The sequence below is a fragment of the Gorilla gorilla genome, chromosome 7, assembly GCF_029281585.2.
Source record: "Gorilla gorilla gorilla isolate KB3781 chromosome 7, NHGRI_mGorGor1-v2.1_pri, whole genome shotgun sequence".
Taxonomy (NCBI): domain Eukaryota; kingdom Metazoa; phylum Chordata; class Mammalia; order Primates; family Hominidae; genus Gorilla; species Gorilla gorilla.
This window is the reverse complement of record NC_073231.2, coordinates 92,331,363-92,352,538: the sequence shown is the minus strand read 5'-3', so window position 1 is coordinate 92,352,538 and position 21,176 is coordinate 92,331,363. Positions and strand designations below refer to the sequence as shown.

At 36.1% G+C, this 21,176-nt stretch overlaps 2 protein-coding genes across 11 annotated transcripts in view; one reads left to right on the top strand and one right to left on the bottom strand.

Annotated features, from left to right (window-relative positions):
• Nucleotides 1–2,099, top strand: part of RMDN1 (regulator of microtubule dynamics 1) — a 40,109-nt gene extending 38,010 nt beyond the window's left edge. For all 4 annotated transcript variants that reach the window (XM_063709366.1, XM_004047242.5, XM_019032425.4 and 1 more), the window contains exon 10: nt 89–2,099. In XM_063709366.1, the coding sequence (XP_063565436.1) occupies nt 89–139 (51 nt within the window). In that variant the 3' untranslated portion in view covers nt 140–2,099. The remainder of the gene's footprint in view (nt 1–88) is intronic.
• A 3,990-nt stretch (nt 2,100–6,089) lies between these two features.
• Nucleotides 6,090–21,176, bottom strand: part of WWP1 (WW domain containing E3 ubiquitin protein ligase 1) — a 125,056-nt gene continuing 109,969 nt past the window's right edge. For all 7 annotated transcript variants that reach the window (XM_031013666.3, XM_031013667.3, XM_055349235.2 and 4 more), the window contains 4 exons: nt 16,381–16,485; nt 13,121–13,217; nt 12,599–12,671; nt 6,090–7,647 (listed from right to left, as the gene is read on the bottom strand). In XM_031013666.3, the coding sequence (XP_030869526.3) occupies nt 7,548–7,647; nt 12,599–12,671; nt 13,121–13,217; nt 16,381–16,485 (375 nt within the window). In that variant the 3' untranslated portion in view covers nt 6,090–7,547. The remainder of the gene's footprint in view (nt 7,648–12,598; nt 12,672–13,120; nt 13,218–16,380; nt 16,486–21,176) is intronic.

Here is a 21,176-nt window from a genome sequence, read left to right as displayed (position 1 = left end):
CTTAGAAACCCCACTTTATAAACTTAAATTTCACAAGTTAGTCTCTTAGCTCTCCTGTTTACTTATAACCTGTATTTTTCCATTTTAGATACAGACAGAAGCTGCTCAGTTGCTTACAAGTTTCAGTGAGAAGAACTGAGAACTTTTCAGAGAAGATTTATGAAATAGCTAATAAACATTGCCTTTTCTTTTAATTCTAAACTTAATATATGAACTATAACTGTTCTATGGCTTTTTAAATGTTGTGACCATTTAACAGTGTAAATATAAAATATTCTAGGCTTCTTCACAAGTAATAAGGTAAAATAAATAATCGCCATAAGAGTGGTAGAAATAAATCTCCATGGCTCAGGCAAAGAGATTTATTTTGCATCCTGGATACCAGCAATGCAAAATGGTATGAGATTTCTAAGGATTGATCACATTGGGATGGGAGATCAAGCAAAGAAAGATTTGTAGAGGAGGGGAAATGGATCTATAGGGGATATACGGGGGGATGGATTTTCAAGTTCGATTGATTCTAAGTTGAAATCTTGAAGAGAAGGTGTGGTGACAGTGGTTAGGATGTTGTGGGTTCCTGACATAAAGTAGTTAAATGATATATCTTGGAGCTAACCTGTGTAAGTAAAGAACTAAGTAAGGAGATGACTAAAAATGGAGTAGTTTCCTTTTTTATTTTTTTGAGACAGAGTCTCACTTTGTTTCCCAGGCTGGTGTGCAGTGGCACAATCTCGGCCCACTGCAGCCTCCGCCTCCCGGGTTCAAGTGATTCTCCTGCTTTAGCCTCCTGAGTGGCTGGGATTACAGGGTTGTACCACCACACTCGGCTAACTTTTGTATTTTTGGTAGAGATGGGGTTTTGCCATGTTGGCTAGGCTGGTCTCAAACTCCTGGCCTCAAGTGATCTGCCCACCTCGGCCTCCCAAATTGCTGGGATTACAGGCGTGAACCACCGCACCTGGCCAGTTTACTTTAAATGTGGTGTAGTCTCATGGTAAACTGAATTTGTCATCAGACGCAAAGTTCTATTCCCTAATGGAATGGAAGAAACACAGAACTTAAGAGTGAAATGGAATACTAAGATGTTTTTAAATAGGCAGGACTATGCTACTCACTTGAGGCTGGAGTGCCACCACTGCAAAATCTTTTTAAGTTTTGTAAAAAGGAGCATCTTGAATCCACTTAGATAAAGAGAGACTGTGTGTGTAGGTGGATTTTTCCCAAAGGATTTGGGAATTGTAATGTTACAATGAACTGTATGGATATGTTTGTCATGTACATTTTCAAACAAAAAGGAAAACTGAAAGTAGTGATCTTTGTATACCCATCTCTTAGATTCAATGATTTTGCTATATAGGTTGTGTATCCCTTATCTGAAATACTTGGGACTAGTAGAAGCATTTTGGATTTGGGATGTTTTTCCAAATTTTGGAATACCTGCATACACACAATAAGATATCTTGGAGATGGGACCCAAGTTTAAACACAAATTCACTTGTTTCATATATACCTTATGCACATAGCTTGAAGGTAACTTTATATAATATTATTTTTAATAATTTTGTGCATTGAGACCAAGTTTGCATACCTTGAACCATCAGAAAGCAAAGGTGTCGTTATCTCAGCCACTCATGTGGGTAATTTGTGGTTGGTTGATGTCACCATCATTCCTGACTGAATGTATATGCTACCAATAAGCAGTTATTTTCTTATACTTATTCATGCATAAGTACTTAACAGTAAAAAATATGACATAACTCGCATAGGAACAAGGATGGCAAAAAAAAAATATGACACACCACTGATACAGTGAAAAAATAATGTGGTCAGGGTAGCTAAGCAACAGTAGCATCACCAGAAACCTGTATCAGCTGTTAAACAGCAACAACACTGGCAGGCTTTCAGTTTCCCACTTAATGATGCTGTATTTTAAAAGGTTATTGTATACTGTAATTTTATTTTTGTAGATGAAGAGAAACAGAAGCAGCTGAAGGGCCAGGAAGTGGGTCTTTCTAGGGATGTGGCATTCTGCTGGATGGCTTTTTAAAATGGGTTTTTTTCCTTTAGGGAGACCGAATAAACTGTGTTGTGCACCTGCATTTTGACTGTGACCTGTTACGTGAGGTCAGATGTGGAATTTTCTACCTGTAGCATCATTTTGGTGCTCAGAAAGTTTTGAATTATGGAGCACGAATTTCAGGTTTCAGATTTTTGGATTCAGGGATGTTCAACCTGTATTTATACATGTGTGTTTGTGTGTGTATAGACACATAGATTTCTAAACCTTTTGAAACTGATTGCAAGCATCATAATAGTTCACCCCAAATGTGTCAGCATGCATTTTCTCAGAATAAAGACATCTTCCTAAACAAACACAAAACCATTATCACAACTGGAGAGGTTAACAGTTCTCTAACATCATCTAATATCTACCCATATTCAAATTTTCTCAAATGTCCCCAAGATGTCTCATGCTTTCTAAAATCAGGATCCAAAGATTATACATTGCATTTGATTTGTTGCTAATCTTTCCATCCACAACAGTTCCCCATCTTTTTCTTCTTGCAACATTGACTTTTTGAATAGGCCAGTCCGGTTGTCATAGATTCTCTCGCATTCCAGATTGGTCTAATTGACCACACTTTGAGAACCGCTGTTCCAACTTATTTCCAGGACTCAAATTAGTTCTATTAGATCTTTGCCTGACTTTCACATTTATCACTTACTGATTTTTCTTTTAGCCTTTTTGTTTCATTTTCTTGGCTCTTTTCATTTATATCTTCCATATCCCTTATTTTACATTTGGTTGTATCTCTTCTTCCTTAGATACTTTATAATTGCCTTCACATCTGATATGTGTTTGTCTTTTTCTCCTAATTTTTTTCCTGATTTTAGCCAGTCATTCACATCTGCATTTTGTTTGTCCAGTTCTGAGTTTTTAAGTTGCTATTTCGGATTTTTTTAATATCTAATAATTTAATTCATATTAGCATATTGTGTTAAAGTTTACTCTCCTTTTTCTCATTTTCAATTTTCTCTTTAGAGTGACTTTATTTTTTTTCCCTAGGGATGTAATTTTATGTTGAGTTACCAGCAATACTAGGTCATCATATGGGAAGAAAGGGTCTGGGTTAGTTCAAGAATATTTTCTGCTTAGTTGTTTGTTTTTTGTGAGATCAGGTATCATTCAATAATAAAGCTTTTTATGGAGGTCTTACCTCCTGATTCCTTATTAGAACTTTAAAAAATATTTTTACTTTCAAAAAATCATAGATTCACAAATTGAAAAAAAAAAAGAGAGATCCTGTGTACCTTTCTCTCAGCCTATCCCAGTGCTAACATCTCATATAACCTGTAGTACAATAGCAAAACCTGGAAACTGACATTGGTACAGACCACAGACCTTATTTAAATTTTACCACTTTTAAATGCTCTTGTGTGTATAGTTGTATGCAATTCTATCACATGTAGATTTTTGATAACTGCCACCATAATCAAGATACAGACCTGTTCCATCATTGCAAAGATCCCTAGTGCTGTCCCTTTATAGTCACACCCATCTACCTCCTCCTCTCCCCCACCCATCCCTAACTCTGACAGCACTAATCTGTTCTCCATAATTTTATTTCAACAATGTTATACAAATGGAATCATACAGTGAGACCCTGTGATACTTTTTTTCACTCAGCATAATTCTCTTGAGGCCTAAGTTCTATCAATAGTTTGTTCCTTTTTACAGTTGACTAGTATTTCATTTTATGGGCCTACCATATCAACCATATGCTGAGGGGCATTTAGGTTATTCCTGATTTTTAGCTATTACAAATAAAGCTGCTATGAGCATTATATGCAGGTTTTTATGTCTACATAGATTTTATCTCTCTGGGATACATGCCCAGGAGTGTGGCTACTGGGTCCTTTTATCTTCATTTTTCCACTTTACTGTCTGAGGGTTAGGTTTCTTCTGCAAGACATGGTGCCTTCCCAAGATTCTGATTCTGTGCACTAAGTCTCTTCCATTTGACTTCCCAGGAGCCTGATTCCCCACGTGTCACATTGGTTCGTGACGTTTCCCCACTAAGGGTGAGACCCATTACTGAGAACAAACCTCAGGAATCCCTTACATTCTCCTTCCCGTGCAGCCCCCACCTGATTGTTCTTGTGTGGATTCCAGAGCTGACTGCTGGATTGAGATGCTTATTTCCCCACATACATGTATATAGAAGTTGGTAGTACTCTGTCTTCTAAGTGTATTACATACATAGGCTATATCTCTCCATTATAGATGTTTCCTTCCTTCCTTTTGAGGATATGAGTAGAATACTGATTTTGGAAAATGGCCATGATTCTATAAGAACCTGAAAGCTCTCAATTTCTTGATGGCCAAGTTATCTCCACTGAGTTTTTAATCATGGGCTGTGTACTAGCTGTGGATGTTGTAAAAATGGCTTCTCTCATACTGACTTTCCTCATGTATAAAATAAGCATCATTAAAGACAACCCCACCAATTTCATGGAATTGTAAGGATCAAGAGAATAATTTATGTAAAGGATTTACCATGAATACCAGTAAATACAACTACTATTATCTCTGATTTTGTTCTTGGTTGAGAATTGAGGAGAGAAATTTTGGAATATAGGAGATTTCACTTTTGGACTTAGATCAAATCTTCAGTTGACCTAAAGCTTGGCTTTTAAGGCCAACTGAGTGTTACAGGAGAACTTTTATTTGTGTATTTCAACAGAGGAAGATTTTTACTTCTGCAACATCCACCAAATCATCTTAGGTTCAACCAAACATTCAGACTTAATAAGTCTACAATAGGCTGTATTTGGCACCAATCTACTCAGAAGGCTATAGGACAGGAACCACAGCTCACCAGCAGGACAATTTTGAACCTCCTTTCAGAAGACGGTCTTCTAACAGCAGTCTATGCAATGGTATCTCCCCAGGTGACAGCTCAGGGTCCTCCTTAAAGGACATACAGTTACAAGAGTTTTCCACTCAGGTATGCCCAAAGCTGTGGCTTTCTGTCGTGTATCTGGAGATTTCCCAGTCTAGATACAACTTACCAGTCAGGGTCATATTTACCAAAAGCAAAGCTGCCTGGCAATAAATACAGTTGACACATACCATCCTATTTAGTTGTCAGGGTAGGAAGAGCTAGATAGTTAACAGAAGTCATCAGGGGAAAAGGTTTTGTTAACCTTTTCATTTTCAACTACTTGGGAAGTACATGGGGGGGTGGGGGGGGGGGGACAAACAAACAAACAAAATACTGGTAAGCTGCTTTCCCTGGAAGACAAACAACTAAACTGATCTAACAGATAGAATTGTGTTGCTAAACTGATCTAACAGACAGAATTGTATTGGGCCTGTGAGCTATTCCCTGGGCCATTTACTGGTGGTGGGGGTGGGGGAGTCACCAAAATGAAGTAGCAATATAAACCTGTCTCTGAGCCTCCCTCTTGTCTGTTTCCTCATGAACTGTGTTTTGGGCACAGAGAGTCTTGCACTGCTAATTTCTTTCAGTTAGTCCAGCACAGAACAGGAATGGGAAGGGAAGAAGGGGAGAAGGTGAGTGGGGGACCATATTTCTACAGTTTTTCTGACTGCTACTGGGTAGATAAATCAAGACAGCTCTGCCTGTAGGTCTTGGATATCTATAATTGGGTATGAAAAGTGGAAGACCCTGATGAATTCTCCAAAACAGCTGGTTTTGTCTCTTGTAGGGTTCTGTGTAGCCTCACCTAGTGCATCGTAATTTCTTACTTGAGGGAGACCAGCACCCTGAAAATGAACTGGAAAGCTGCCTTCTTCAGTCAAATCTGCTAAATCATACCTACAATGAATGATATTCAATAACTTCTGTCATGGCAAAATTTATACAGCAGTGGTACCATTTGTAATTCTAATACTTAACTCTTTTATGGTATACGCAGTCCTTTTTGAAGGCCAGTTTCTCTCTATCACATAACCTGTCACATACATTAGAATTTTTTTTTTAATTCTTTAGGCTTGAAAATTACCAGAGTGTTCATAATAAGGATTTGGAAAAGGAGTCTATTCAACCAAGCAGATATCTGCCTTTCTTTTGTCTTTACTATGAATTCTGAATAAAATGGAGAACACACTCTCAATATGTAGAAAAATAAAATTTTGGCAAAACAATAATTACTGTTTTTCTGTATGTACTTAGCAGTGAAATATTTATAGGCAACAGATTTTAAGAAGTCAGTTCCATGGCTATTAAAAAATGTTTAAGTTAATGAAATTTACAGTGCATATTAAAAGCATGATACAAATGGAAATTTAAAATTTTGTATTAGGAAGCCCAGTTTGCTAAAAGTAGCATTAATATCATTCACATCAGATTTTAATTTGTTACACATTTTTGTAGTTCAGCAAAGGCCCCTATGATGAAAAACAATTAAAAAGTGTTATGACAAAAATAATTATCTGTGTAAAAAGGGGGAGACCCAAAAGATTTTTTATATGGTTATTTAATTCAGATAAATAGAACTGTTATGAATTTGAGAGGAATGAAGATATTCAAACACTAACAGAAAATCATTAGCCTTATATTAGAGCATTCAAATGCTTATGTAACTCTTCAATCCATCTGGCTTCATAAAAACCAAAACTTTGAACACAAAAAAGTGGCAGAGTTCACATTACCTTTTATATGTTCCTAAGTATGAAACTGCATCAATTTATTATGAATTAAATTTGAAAAGCATCACAGATTTAAAAACAGTACAAAAGAGCCTGATTCTTTTTAATTCCACAAATACCTAGCATCTCAAAGTAACATGTAAACAAACTTCTATGCTGCTCAATGAATCCTTCCAATTTCGATAATAAACTAAATAGTATTGGATCTAGTATATGACTTTCATGTGTAAGTTATGGTTCTATCCATTACTTTAACAATATTACTGATGTAACAGAGAGAAAAATTTTCAACTATTGTATTTATTTAAAACAAACTGACAGGTTCAAGCACCTGTCTTCAGAAAAGCCAGCAGCATTTTTTTTTTTTTAACATACTCAAAGTAAGATTTGGCCTAAGCCCTTAATACCTTCCTGAACAGCCATGCAACTAAACACCCTCAGGAGATGTTACATAAGGGAGAGAAGAACATGGAGCAATTTGCACTTTTTCCCCTAGATAATATTAACAAGGTAAAGCAAATCCAGATCTTTATAAATGAATGGCTGTCATGTTTAATACACTTGGAGCTCTATAAAACTAGAGCCACTATCATATATGTTTATATAGATATATATGTATTTTTAATAAAGTCTCTCACTTGCTTCAAAATTTAAGGATGATCTTTTTCCTGGTCAGTCATTTCAAGGGAACAATAAATAAAGTAGAAAAGGATGAACTGTTTTGCATATTTCTGTGGAAGAACGGAAAACATACTTTGAGAGGTTCGGAAAATTCACTGTACAGAATGAACAGCTTATATACACTATCTGTGCAATTTTTCTTGGCTGGGGTATTTAAATGCAAGAGCTCCTCCAAAATAAGAAGCCACATTCATTCTTGTCCAAATCCCTCTGTCTCTTCTATTGCAAAAAGAAGTTTTTCCTTTAGTTGTTCATAACTCTTATATGGTGGTAGATCCAAGCGATTAAAACTGAACAGAAACAAAAACAAAATCAGATGTTTTCAATAAAATGAAAAAAATCTAATAGAATACTTTTCAAAGCACATAGAAAAGCTGAATGGATATATGTATACTATATATGTTAAAATTTTGCCAGAAGTATTTAGAGTAATCTAAATTTAAGACTTACATATAAAAACTATTTTAACATCTCCAAGAGGAAAATGGAATTACAAATAATAAGTGTAGCAATATGGATAAAGACAAATTTTCTTTAAAAAAAAATCCATTTTCTTTTTACTATTCCTGTTACATGTGTCATGAGTCCTCTTAACTTCTCTTAGGATAAGAGTCCATTTCTTTCATCCACTCAGTCACTCATTCATCAGTCATTTACCGAGAATTTTTTATATAACTGATAAGCTAGTAATACAGTGAAGAAAACTAAAATCCCTGTCTTCATGGAATTTACATTCTGGGGTGGAGACAGTCAATTAACAAATATATATGTTTGTCTTTTCAAATAATCTAACCACATATATAAACTCTTCTAAAATGACACTTTTTCAATCTTGCAATACTCAAATAATTCCATTCTGGTATTAACTGATGAAAAATTTTAAAATACTAAAAAACGCTTAAAATAACTTATTTTTCAGTTTACAAAGGTGGAATAACATTTCGTTTTGTGAGGTACAGCACTGAGTAGCTAGATTAGGATTTGGGTGTTCAGGGTTTTGGTCCCTACAGTAGCAGTGACTAGTGAGATAGCCCTGAGTAAGTCAGAACCCTCCTGTACCTTCATTTTCCCATGTGGAAGGTTTCTAGAGATTATCCAGGTACCTTCTTACCACTGTCACCACTTTCCATGTGCCCTTGACCCTCCCATGTCAGAGTCAGGAAAGAGCCTTTGAAACAAGGCATCTAATTAAAACAGTGCTGTTCTAAGACTGTATTCTTTGTATTTTAAATGAAGTTAAAGATATTAATAGCAGCAACTAAGCAGACCATATACTGCCCTCCCCTTTATACTTCAAGGTAGAGTATGATAACAAGGTCAGAAAAAAATATTATTTTTTAATACTTCCTATACAAGACAACCAGTCACTTTCTGTTCTCTTACATCTTTCACATATAGCCTTTGCCAAATTCTGTCATTCTATCTACCAAATATTCCATTTTTTCTCCTGATTATTTATTTGGAGACAGGGTCTGGCTGTGTTGCCTAGGCTAGGGTGCAGTGGCACTGTCTCGGCTCACTGCAACCTCGACCTCCCAGGCTGAAGCAATCCTCCCTCCTCCCACCTCAGTCCCTGGAGTGGCTGGGAGTACAGGCGCATGCCACCATGGCCAGCTAACTTTTGTATTTTTTTTTGTAGAGACGAAGTTTTGTCATGTTGCCCAGGCTCCTCCTCCTCATTTCTACTGCCACTACATCCCTTTGTATATGCTTCCCCATCATCTCTTATCTGGACCATCAGAGAATTCTTTGGGTCTATTTGTTTTGTTTTGTTTCTTTTTTACTTTTTGCTAAAAAGACATACCAGTTTATGCCACTCTTCAAAAACTTTTGCTGCTTTCGAGTTGCCATGGGTGGGGAGGGGGCTGTGGTGGGGAAAGGAAGCTTATGCTCTTTGCTGTCAACTTGTTTCATGCTCTAATCCAAGTGAGCAATCCAATTTTGCCTAGCAATCTTAGCCGTGTTCCTCTAATGAATACTTGCCTATTCTCTAACAATTCTCCCAATTCCTTCTTTCTCTCAAAAGTTTTTCCTTTCTTCACTCTTAGCCAGTGACTTCTCCTTATACTTTGAGAAAACAGAAATCAGTGGGTGGTAATTACTTTCCTTTCACAAAATTTGAAATCTATTTTAATTCTCCCTTTGACTCAAAAATCTCTCTCTCAATACACACACGCGCGCGCATGTGTGTATACATATTGGATCTATCACTTTAATTGAAGGCAGAGGTCTTCAAATTTTGGTCACAGGACTCCTTTTCACTCTTAAAAATACTGTCAACCTTGGCTGGGAGCACTGGCTCATGCCTATAATCCCAGCACTTTCAGAGGCCAAGGCAGGACAGCTTGAGCCCAGAGTTTAAGACCCACCTGGGACAACACAGCAAAACTTTGTCCCTACAAAAAATTAAAATTTAGCCAGGCATAGTGGCGTACACTGGTGGTCCCAGCTACTGAGGAGGCTATGGCAGGAGGATTGCTTGAACCCAGGAGGTTGAGGCTGCAGTGAGTTGTCTCTGTGCCACTGCACTCTAACATAGGTAACACAGCAAGACTCTGTCTTGGGAAAAAAAAATGGATTTCCAACTGCAAAGAGCTTTTATTTATATGAGTTACAGCTACTGATATTTACTGGATTAGAAGTTAAAACAGAAGTTTAAAAAATATTAATTCATTTTGATATGAAAATAAACATAACATTTTAATGGGAAAAACCCAACTACTTCCAAAACAAATAGTGGAAAGAGTGATTTTGTTTTAGTTTTGGAAATCTTTTAAATATCTGGTGTAATAGAAAACATGGATTTTGATATCTAGTTGTACATTTAATCTATAGCCCCACACAGATAGTTAGAAATGGAGATTACTCATCTTCTCAGATAATTATGGATATTATTCTTTGATACTAAATTTGACAAGGGAATGCACAATATGGGTTTGAAATCAAGTCAAAGAACACTTTGTTATACAAAATCTACTGTTCTCTCTTGCACTTTTTGATCTTTTTTTTGTTTGTTTGTTTTGAGACAGGGTCTTACTCTGTCACCCAGACTGGAGTGCAGTGGTGTGATCATGGATCACTGCAGCCTTGACTTCCCCGGCTCCAGTGATCCTCCCACCTCAGCCTCCAGAGTAGCTGGGACTACAGGTGTGTGCCACCACACCCGGCTGATTTTTGTATTTTTTGTAGAGATGGGGTTTCACCATGTTGCCCAGGCTGGTCTCGAACTCCTGAGCTCAAGCGATCCTCCCACCTCGGCCTTCCAAAGTGCTGGGATTACAGGTGTGAGCCACTGTGCCTGGCCTCTCTTGCACTTTGAAAATAACTTTTACCCATGCATCATTTTGTAACATTCGTTGCAGCATTCACTGATCATTTGAAAATAATGGCTCATCAAATTATAAGGATTTTCTAAATGTTGACACATTTAATTATATAATAGAAAAAAAAAATCACATTTGCTAAAATACCACTAATTGTCCGGGCATGGTGGCTCACGCCTGTAATCCCAGCACTTTGCGAGGCCGAGGCGGGCAGATCACAAGGTGAGGAGTTCGAGACCAGCCTGACCAACATGGTGAAACCCCATCTCTACTAAAAATACAAAAATAAGCCAGGCCTGGTGGTGCACGCCTATAATCCCAGCTACCCGAGAGGCTGAGGCAGGAGAATCGCTTGAACCTGGGAGGCAGAGGTTGCAGTGAGCCAAGATTGTGCCACTGCACTCCAGACTGGGTGACAGAGTGAGACTCCGTCTCAAAAAAACAAAAAACAAACAAAAAACCCCACTAATCTCATCGAGGAAAAGTCTTAAGAAGCTGTCAAGCTCATGGTGGTAATTACCACCACCAACAAATGCCTGTTGTTTTCCTTAAAATGACAAGCTAACATCATTACTTCTCAAGAAAATGTCTGTCAAATACCTAAGTCTACATAAACTGTTGGTGGGTCATTCTTTCAAGTAAAAATAGTGTTCCATAAAAGAAAGCAAGCTAGTTCAGCTTTCAACTCAAACAACTGCCCAAAAGCTTTCCTTCAAGAAAATCATTCTCTGGTGTGCACAAGTGCTATTTCAGACTTCCTATTTTGTCACACAAATGTTAAAAAAAATATACTCAAGCATCAAGATGTAATAAAGTTAGTAATTTTTACTGCTTCATAAAGAACTTCAATGAACTTGCCTTTTTCTTTTTTTTTTTTTTTTTCTTTAAACCTCAAGTGTATGGTGTTGAAGAATAGAGGTAGCAGTTTGGTGCCACTGCCTTGATTTGTGCTAAGGCACAAGCAGGTTCACAAACCATTGCTTTTGCACCACAAGCAGAAATTTCAAAATGATAAAAAGGCAAATAATGGCTTAGTATGAAAATAGTTTTGACCTCTTGAAAGAATCACCTATCTCTAGGCTGTCATCTTTGGCCTGGGTAACCATAACAATTTTCTAACTACTCTCCCTGCATTCACCCTTGCATCCAAATCCTTCCCTACACTGTTTTCTGGCCGATTTTTCTGGGATTCATTACTTGTTATTTAAAACTCTTCAAAGCTGTCTAATTTTTCTTTGACATCTCAGTTCTTTAATTAGCCTATAACGCTGTACATAATTTAGTCCCTGCCTACATCCCCCAATTTTTTCATCTCCCTTTCTTCTTCTGATTTACCAAGTTCCAATCACACCTATCATATTCATTTCCTTGAAAAACAATTTCTTTGGGGTCTTTGTTTACTTCAGCATTTCTGTTCAAAGAATGCTCTTTCTCTGCGTACTCCCACATCATGCTCTTTACCAAACACAATTTAAACAAATTACCCCTTCCAAGAAATCCCCTTGACCACCCAACCCAAAGTAGGTTCCCATTAGTTGTTCTCTGTTACAGTACTCTCATTTTTCCCTTCGAAGGACTTCCCAGGATTTGCAAATAGTTATTTGTTTATCTGTTTGTCATCTGTGCCCCACCATGGGGCACAAACTTCATAAAAAACAGGGAATACTTATATCTTACTTTATACCTAGTGGGTACACTAATACTTGTTAAATCACTGGATGCATTTCTCAAATATTTCCATTAATGAGAACACGCTAAAGTGTTCAGTTATAGAATGCTGTATTAATCTGTTCTCAAAATTGAAATTCTGACTACTTTAATGAATAAGCAGTTATACTGGATCTTACATATTTTAAAAAAAACAAAACAAAAGATTCTCTGTGGCTTTCACCTTCGTATTTAGGATTCTTGAACTTACCATGTATGGCTTCTTGGTAACCAAGTGTCTTTGCCAACTTTTTCAATGCAAAACTTTTGAGGCCCATTACTTCCTACACCAAGAAAATAAGACAAAGTTTATCTGGTCCTTTAAACTTTTTTCTTCTGACAACTGCTTAAATAATAGAACATGTTGCACAGTCATATGAATGATACAAAATAAAGAAATTCACAATGTAAGCTGCTTCTGCCTGAAGAAGAAAATTGTTGCAGAGATCCAGCAATAAGAATTAGATCAGTGGGAAGAAAGCTCTCTCTACAGAATGTCGCTCCCTTCACAGTCACCATAGGGAGCAAAGCAATGGCCACCTCAGCTATATGAGGACACATTCATTTTTGTCTTACAAGTGCTTTGATATTAGCCACTCATTTTTCTTTCTTCTAAATGAAGCCCTACCTACAGCACAGAAGAGTAATCTTTAGGTTCAAGTCTATTGTATGTCCAAAGGCCATTATTATCATAAAATTACCTACACAGAAATTACAGTGAAATTACATTTACCCATGAGCTCAGCAAATCCTCCTAGAGGTAAACGGCAGGTTCCAGTGACGAACTGCAATAGTCGCATTCTTACTTCATTGTCTGTCTCTTTCACAAACTGTAATGCAATTAAATGTACTTTAATATGAAATGCTAAACTATCTTCAATCATGAAAGTAGTAGACACTTGAAGAAATTAAATAACACTGAATTGGTTCAAAAGATGTGCTAAAGGTTGGGCGCGGTGGCTCACGCCTGTAATCCCAGCATTTTGGGAGGCCGAAGCGGGCGGATCACGAGGTCAGGAGATCGAGATCATCCTGGCTAACATGGTGAAACCCTGTCTCTACTAAAAATACAAAAAATTAGCCGGGCGTGGTGTCGGGCGCCTGTAGTCCCAGCTACTCGAGAGGCTGAGGCAGGAGAATGGCGTGAACCCGGGAGGTGGAGCTTGTAGTGAGCCAAGATCACGCCACTGCACTCCAGCCTGGGCGACAGAGTGAGACTCTGTCTCAAAAAAAAAAAAAAAAAAAGTTGTGCTAAAAAGTGGTTGTAGGGTTTGTCATTTATTAAGGTTGGGCACTATGCTAAGTATACTGTGAACCTCACTTCAGTTCATCCTCATGAGAACACGGAGGCTGGCCACTATTATTACTACATCCATCTTACAGGAAGGAAATACACGAGAATCTTGGAAAGGTTAAGTCATTTATGTAAGGTCATACCAACAAAAGGTGCAACCAAGATAGATGTTGTTGTTGGGTTGTAATATAATAGCTATTAAGGGTTCCTGCCCAATAGTGTGCCACTGGTTTTCATGGATTTAGTTCTCACAACAATTCTATGAGATAGGTAGAATCATTAGCATCCCCGCTGTACATATAAGGAAATGGAGGCCTAGAGAGTTTAAATGATTTGTCCTTCCCAAACTGCTAAAGTGGCAGAACTAACATTTGAACTCAAGTCTAGATGAGCCCTAAACCACTGTTATTCCTCCCTGAGTCAATTACCCCTCTCCCCTTTAACCTACAGAAAACAAATGAACACCTCCCTGCTGCCACTCTTAATAGTTTGTGGTATTTTCTCCCATGGAACACCATTTTCCTAATACTTTGTGTTCTTCCTGACTAGTACCTGAAAAACCAAAGTACACATTCCTCTAAAATTATCTATTTCATTGACTGGTTATTTTCAAAGACATAAATGGGTAAGGTGGTGAAATACTAATTTGATTGGTTTGAGTATAACAGAAAGCAATGAACATAGGGAGCAGATTAAGAGTGGAAATGTATCTTAAAAATAGGGAATAAACTTTAGCTAAGGATAAGACAAAATAGCTGTGCTAATCATGACCCAAAATATTTCAGTGAAGAATTGTGCTGAGGCACATATTTCATCAGAACACAAGAAACAAAACTTATTACCAGGTCTGGCATAAACCTCATCACTTTCCCTAAAAGAAACCCAATTCAGAAAACACAAGTATTCATTTGGATTTATATGACTCTAAGCTTAAGCTCATTAGCTATGTAGGTACAAATGTGTAAACAGAAAGCCATGGAACACCGACTGTAATGAAGCTAGTAAAAAGCCTGAAAGGGAAGATTACAAACAACGGTATGCATACTGTATATAATGCAGTTCAGATATTTTAGGCTTGAAAATGGATTTATTCCTTCCTATTTATGTATTTATTTTATAATAGGTAATAGTATAGAATGCAAAAGGCTTTTATTTAATGAAAATCAGCTTTCCTACCTTTGCCTCCAACTGCTCAGCTCCTCTCTAGAACTGTTTCCAGTTTTTTCTCTGCCTTTTCAAAGATGATATATTTCCAAACATACACTTACTATACAGACAATAACTTTTTAACCAAAAAGCACCATATTATACACATTGGTTAGCATCTTCCTTCTCCTCTTAATATTGTATTGAAACATTATTCTCCAACATTTTTGTTAATTTGCATTTTTAAAAAAGGAAAGAAAAGCCGGGCGTGGTGGCTCATACCTGCAATCCCAGCACTTCAGGAGGCCAAGGCAGATGGATCACTTGAGGTCAGGAGTTCAAGACCAGCCTGGCCAACATGGTGAAACCCCGTCTCTACTAAAAATACAAAAACTAGCCTGGCATGGTGGCACACACCCGTAATCCCAGCTACTTGGAGTGGGGGCACTGAGGCGGGAGAATCACTTGAACCTGGGAGGCAGAGGGTGCAATGAGCTGAGATCCTGCCACTGCACTCCAGCCTAGGCAATAGAGTGAGACTCTGTCTCAAAAAAAAAAAAAAAAAAAGAAAAAGAATGACTCCAAGGTATAGACTTATAAAGAATGGATGTATGATAGCTTATTTACTCAGTACTCTCCTGATGGACATTTAGGTTGTTTCAAGTCTCTGTTAGTATACCAATGATGTTGCATTAAATATACTTTGGTATGTGCCACTTTACACATGTTGAAGTATATTTTAAGATAAATTTCCAGAAGTGTCTACATCTCTTTAAAATATCAAGCAATAAACTCACAACATACATCCTTATGAAAAGATGCAACTTTTGGAAAGTATACTATAACACAAAACCCAGCATTACTCTTCACCTGAAAATGAAACAGTTAAACAGAAGTAAGCCAGAAGTCCAGTCACTAAGTTGCTCAAAAGAGTCCCAATTAGTAGAGTAGTTATCTGAAGAATATCCCTGATTTGGAGATTTTAAATTCTCTAATAAACACACAAAACAAAAAGTCTATTAAAATAAAATGTTCAAGATTAGTGTGGTACACTTGGATTCCTGAGACCATCCTATTATAGTTTAAGCAAAACACACACGCTAAAAAAATACATAAATAAATGAATAAAGTCATTCTTAGACATTATCCCCTCGATCATTCTTATTCCCTAGTATGTATTACCTCAGAGGAATTAAAGTATCTGCACTGACTCTCACTACAAACATACTTCCTCATTTACTTCTAGAATTAAGTGGAATTTAGACTACTTTGATACCACTAGAAAAAAATTGCTACGCCTACAACTATTAACATTAAACTATTACTTAAATAAGATTCTGTCACTCAACTCCTTCATTTCAGCAAGACGGTCAAAGAAGCAATAGAAAATACTTTTAACAAGTGTTCACACTATTCGCTTAGATTTAGAATTAAAAAATTATAAACTGTGTCCAAAAGCAGTCTCAATTAAAAATAATAAGCTATTTTTAAAACCACCATTTCATTAGAAAATATGTTGAGTACTTTGTTTCAAAAAAGATAAAAGCAAATACCTGCCAAAACCAAATGATTTGCTTGCTGTTTCTTGTATAATGTCGATAAACAGTATTTCTCTGCCAATCTGCCAAGTCAACCTCCTGCATGCCACACAACATAACCTGGGAAATGAGCACAGAATCAGGCCACAATAAAGATTTAGTGAAGAGAATAATTATATGACTGAAATTTCCTAATGCAGTTATGCACATGGCAAATTATGTGAAAAGCTATATGCATGGCATATAATGATCACAATAAGCAAATATAACAAAACTGTGGCAATTTAGCATAAAGGATTCTCTGGTACTTTATTTTACCCACGTTTATTGAACTCAAACCAAAAACCGCATTTAGAGTATTCTTCAAGAAAAACAGCTATACTGAAAAGCATGTCTCCTTTACCATATGTATATATGGTATGGTGTGTGTGTGTATTTACACACACACGCACACACATCTATATAGATTTATATCTAGATAGATGTGTGTGTGTGTATCTATTATGTATACACACATTATGTATATATGGTATGGTGTGTGTGTGTAAATACACACATATACATCTATATATATAGATTTATATCTAGATAGATAGATAGATAGATAGATAGATAGATAGACAGACAGACAGATAGATCTCCCCCAAACTGGCTATCCAAATTCATCAGTTCCAAACCTATTTCTGGTTCTCATTTTTAAAAATCTATGCTATCTTATATATTTGAAAATAAAAAAAATATACTAACCTCCTATTAATAATTTATCCAGCTTCTCTAGGAATATTCTACATATGTGAAATTGTCAAACAACCTCAACTTATGTATGAAATGAACATTATTTTAGGTATAGTAAAATATGTAATACTTATCTCTTAGTTTTTTTCGTAAGTCAACTTTGAGGTATAATTTACATACAATAAAATGCACAAACAGGTATATAGTTTGAAGATTTTCAACAGATGTATACACCTGTGTAACCACCATTACAATCAAGATATAGAATATTTCCATCATATCCCTTTTTGTAATCAAAATTATCATCCCCTTTTTGTAATCAAAACAATCATCCTCATCTCTAGTTTTAGGTGATCAATGATTTCACCACAGATTATATTTGTCCTTTTAAGAATGTCATGTATATGCATACATACATATTTTTGTGATATGTAGTGCATACACATATACACACATCCTCTTTTGTTTTTCCCACTCAACATGTTTTTGAGATTCATCCATGCTGCTGTTGGAACCAGTAGTTCATATTTTCTATCACTGAATAGTATTCCATTATATGAATATACAATAATTTGCTTATCCATTCACTTGTTAATGAACATTTAGGTTACTTTCAATTTTTAGCATTGATGAATAAAATGATTAACGTATGTATGAGTCTTTGTGTGGATATATATTTCATTTCATTTTGATAAACACCTAACAGTAGAACTGGTAGGCCATAAGGTAGATGTACATTTAACATTATAAGAAACTACCAACACTATCTCAAAGTGGTGCTTTGATTTGCATTTCCCCAATTACTAATAAGCACTTTTCAAGTATTTACTTGCCATCTGTGTATATCCTATTGTGAAGTAAGCCTTTGTCCATTTAAAAATGTTTTCTTATCTTTTTATTGAGTTACATGAGTTTTTTTGTTAATATATTCCGGATATAAGATCTTTGTCTCAATAGTTTCTCCCAGGGTGTAGGTTGCTTTTTCACTTAATGGTATCTTTTGAAGAGCAGTTTTTAGTTTTGAAGAAGTCCAATGTATCCATATTTTTCTTTCATGGTTATTGCTTTTTGTGTTCTAAAAAACTTCTGCCTACATCAAGATTTCTCTTATGTTTTTCACTTTCACATTCCGGCTTATAATTCTTTTTAATTGTAAGCATGAATAATTGTATGGGCAGAGGTAAGGTCAAAGTTAATTTTAAATACGGACTGAGGTAGGCTTATAGTTAATTTTCTTCCATATGGGTATCTAGTTGATTCAACATCATTTGTTGAAAAGATATTCCCTTTCCGCGTTGAAATATCTTAGTACTTTTGTTGAAAATCAATTGACAACGTAGGTGTGGGTCTACTTCTGGACATTCTAGTGTTCCACCAATTTGTCTATTCTTTCACAAATACCACACTATCTTATTTACTATGGTGTTAGAAATCTTAAAATCAGGTGACGCAAATCCTCCAAGTCTGTCCTTTCTCAAAATTGGCTTTGCTCTTCTAGGGCCTCTGTATTTCCTTCTAATTTTGAAATCAGCCTGTCACTTTCTATAAAAAAATTCTGCTGAGATGTTCAATCTCTACATCAATTTGGAGAGAACTGACACTTTAATAATATAACATGGTATATCTCTTCATTTATTTAGGTCTTCCTTAATTTTTCTGAGCAATGTTTTCAGTTTTTAGTATAGAGGTCTTGTGTGTTTTTGGTTAAATTTGCTCATTTTTTGATGCTTTCACAAATGAAACCAAAATCTAAATTTTACGTGTCTGTTGCTAATACATAAAAATACAATTGATTTTTAAAGTATTAACATTGTACCCATGCCTTATTAAATTCACTATTATTTCTAGTAGTTTTTTGGTGGGTTACCTAGGATTTTCTAATCTAAGCTGAAAATCATGTTTTCATCTGTGAATACAGGCAGTTTTACTTATTTCCCATCTTTATACTTCTTATTTCTGCTTTTGCCACTGGCTAGGGTATTTGGTAAAATATTGAATAGAAGTGGTAAGAGTAGACATCTTTGCCTTTTTCCCAACTCAATGGGAAACTTTCAAAATATTACCATTTAGAATAATGCTGAGGTTTTTTGTTGTTGATGATGATTCCCTTTATCAAACTAAGAAAGTTGCCTTATATTCCTAGTGTGGTAAGAGTTTTCATAAAGAATGACTACTGTATCTTCTTAAGCATTAAACAGATGTTAACCTATAAAAAGGGGGTGTGACTATGCATAGCCATTATTGTGAATAATAGTATAAATAACCATTACTATGGTAAGAGAGGCAATGAATGACAGTAGAAGAAAGAACAACAGACTAGGTGTAAAACTCAAAGCAAAACAAGACAAAATCTGTATTTTCTCACACAGCTCTGCACTCTTAATTGATTAGCACTCTTAACTGTACTCTTAACTGATTAGCTCAAGGCAAATAATCATTAAGGGCTTCAGTCATCTTATATGTAAAAGAAAGGTATCATATGGCCTTCCCACATACAGGGCAGTATGTGAGAACATTATAAACCCTGCCAAGGGTACATAAACTGTATGTTCCTATTCTTATGCTTCTTGATCTCCCGTTTTAGTTTCATCTCCACTTCAATACAGGGCTCCCACTATAACATCCCTCTTTGAGTGCACCTCTAACATGGGCATTCTTAATTGGAGGTATGGAATATTTAGGTGTATGAATTTAGAGGATGCAAGATGTCCATCTTCAGATTAAAAATGAAGTCTGTGGTTTTTAAAAAGATTAATAAATACTACTCTAAAAATGTCTTCCATGCTAATCTTCTAATATGTTTCTGTTAATTTGTGTAAGCAAACTGTTAAGGAAGATGGTAACCAGGATTAGTGACAGTCTATGTCAGTCAGGTTCAGAGTCCTGGTTTTCATATATATCAGCTTTCCATATCCAACAGCTTTCGTATCAGCAGATTCAACCAATGGTGGATTGAAAATATTTGAGAAAAAGAATAATATGACAATTAAAAAAATTAAAAAATTAAAAATATAGTATAACAACTATTTACCATAGCATTTGCATTGCATTAGGTATTTATAAGTAATCTAGAGATGATTTAAAGTGTAAGGGAGAAGTGTGTAGGTTATATGCAAATACTATCCTATTATATACTGTAATTGTAAGGACTTGAGTTTCCATGGATTGTGGTGTCCACAGGTGCCCTACAGAACCAATCTCCCACAGATACCGAGGGATGACTGTACTTCCTAGGTTAGTCAGACTTGCCAGAAGGCTAAATTGTACATAGGAATATTACTGTATGAAATCTGAAGTGCTGTTTTTCATATGCACATTTGATTACATGAAAGAACCAAGTTTCTTAATAAAAGGCTCAAGATGGCTATAGTTAAAATAGCACAACCAAAGCAGGCAGAGAGGAAATGCCAAGGACTATTGAAATGCCCAGCCTATGTCCTAACTTATATGGGAAAATAAGCTTTAGAAAATTCTTGATAACTAATCATTAGGGAAATGCAAATCAAAACCACAATGAGACATCCCCTCACACCCATTAGGGTGCATACTATTAAAAAAACAAGCAAAAAACCAAAACAAGAAACAGAAAATAAGTGTTGGGAAAGATGTGGAGAAACTGGAATCTTTCTACATGTTTAATAGGAATGTAAAATGATGCAACTGATATAGAAAACAGTATGGTAGTTCCTCAAAAAATTAAATAGAGGATTACCATATGATCCAACAATACCACTCCTGGTACATATCCAAAAGAAAGGGATCTCAAAGAAATATGTGTACACCTGTGTTCACAGCAGCACTATTCACAACAGCCAAAAGATGGAAGCCACACAAAGGTCCCTCAAGGGACAAATGGATAATACCATGTGGTAGTGTACATAATACTCTATAATGGAGTATTATTCAGTCTAAAAAAGGAAGAAATTCTGACACATGCTACAGGACGAATGAACCTTGAGGATATTAGGCTGAGTGAAATAACCCAGTCACAGAAAGTAAAATACTGTATGATTTCACTCATAGGAGGTATCAACAGTAGTCAAACTCACAGAAACAAAGTAGAAGGGTAGTTGCCA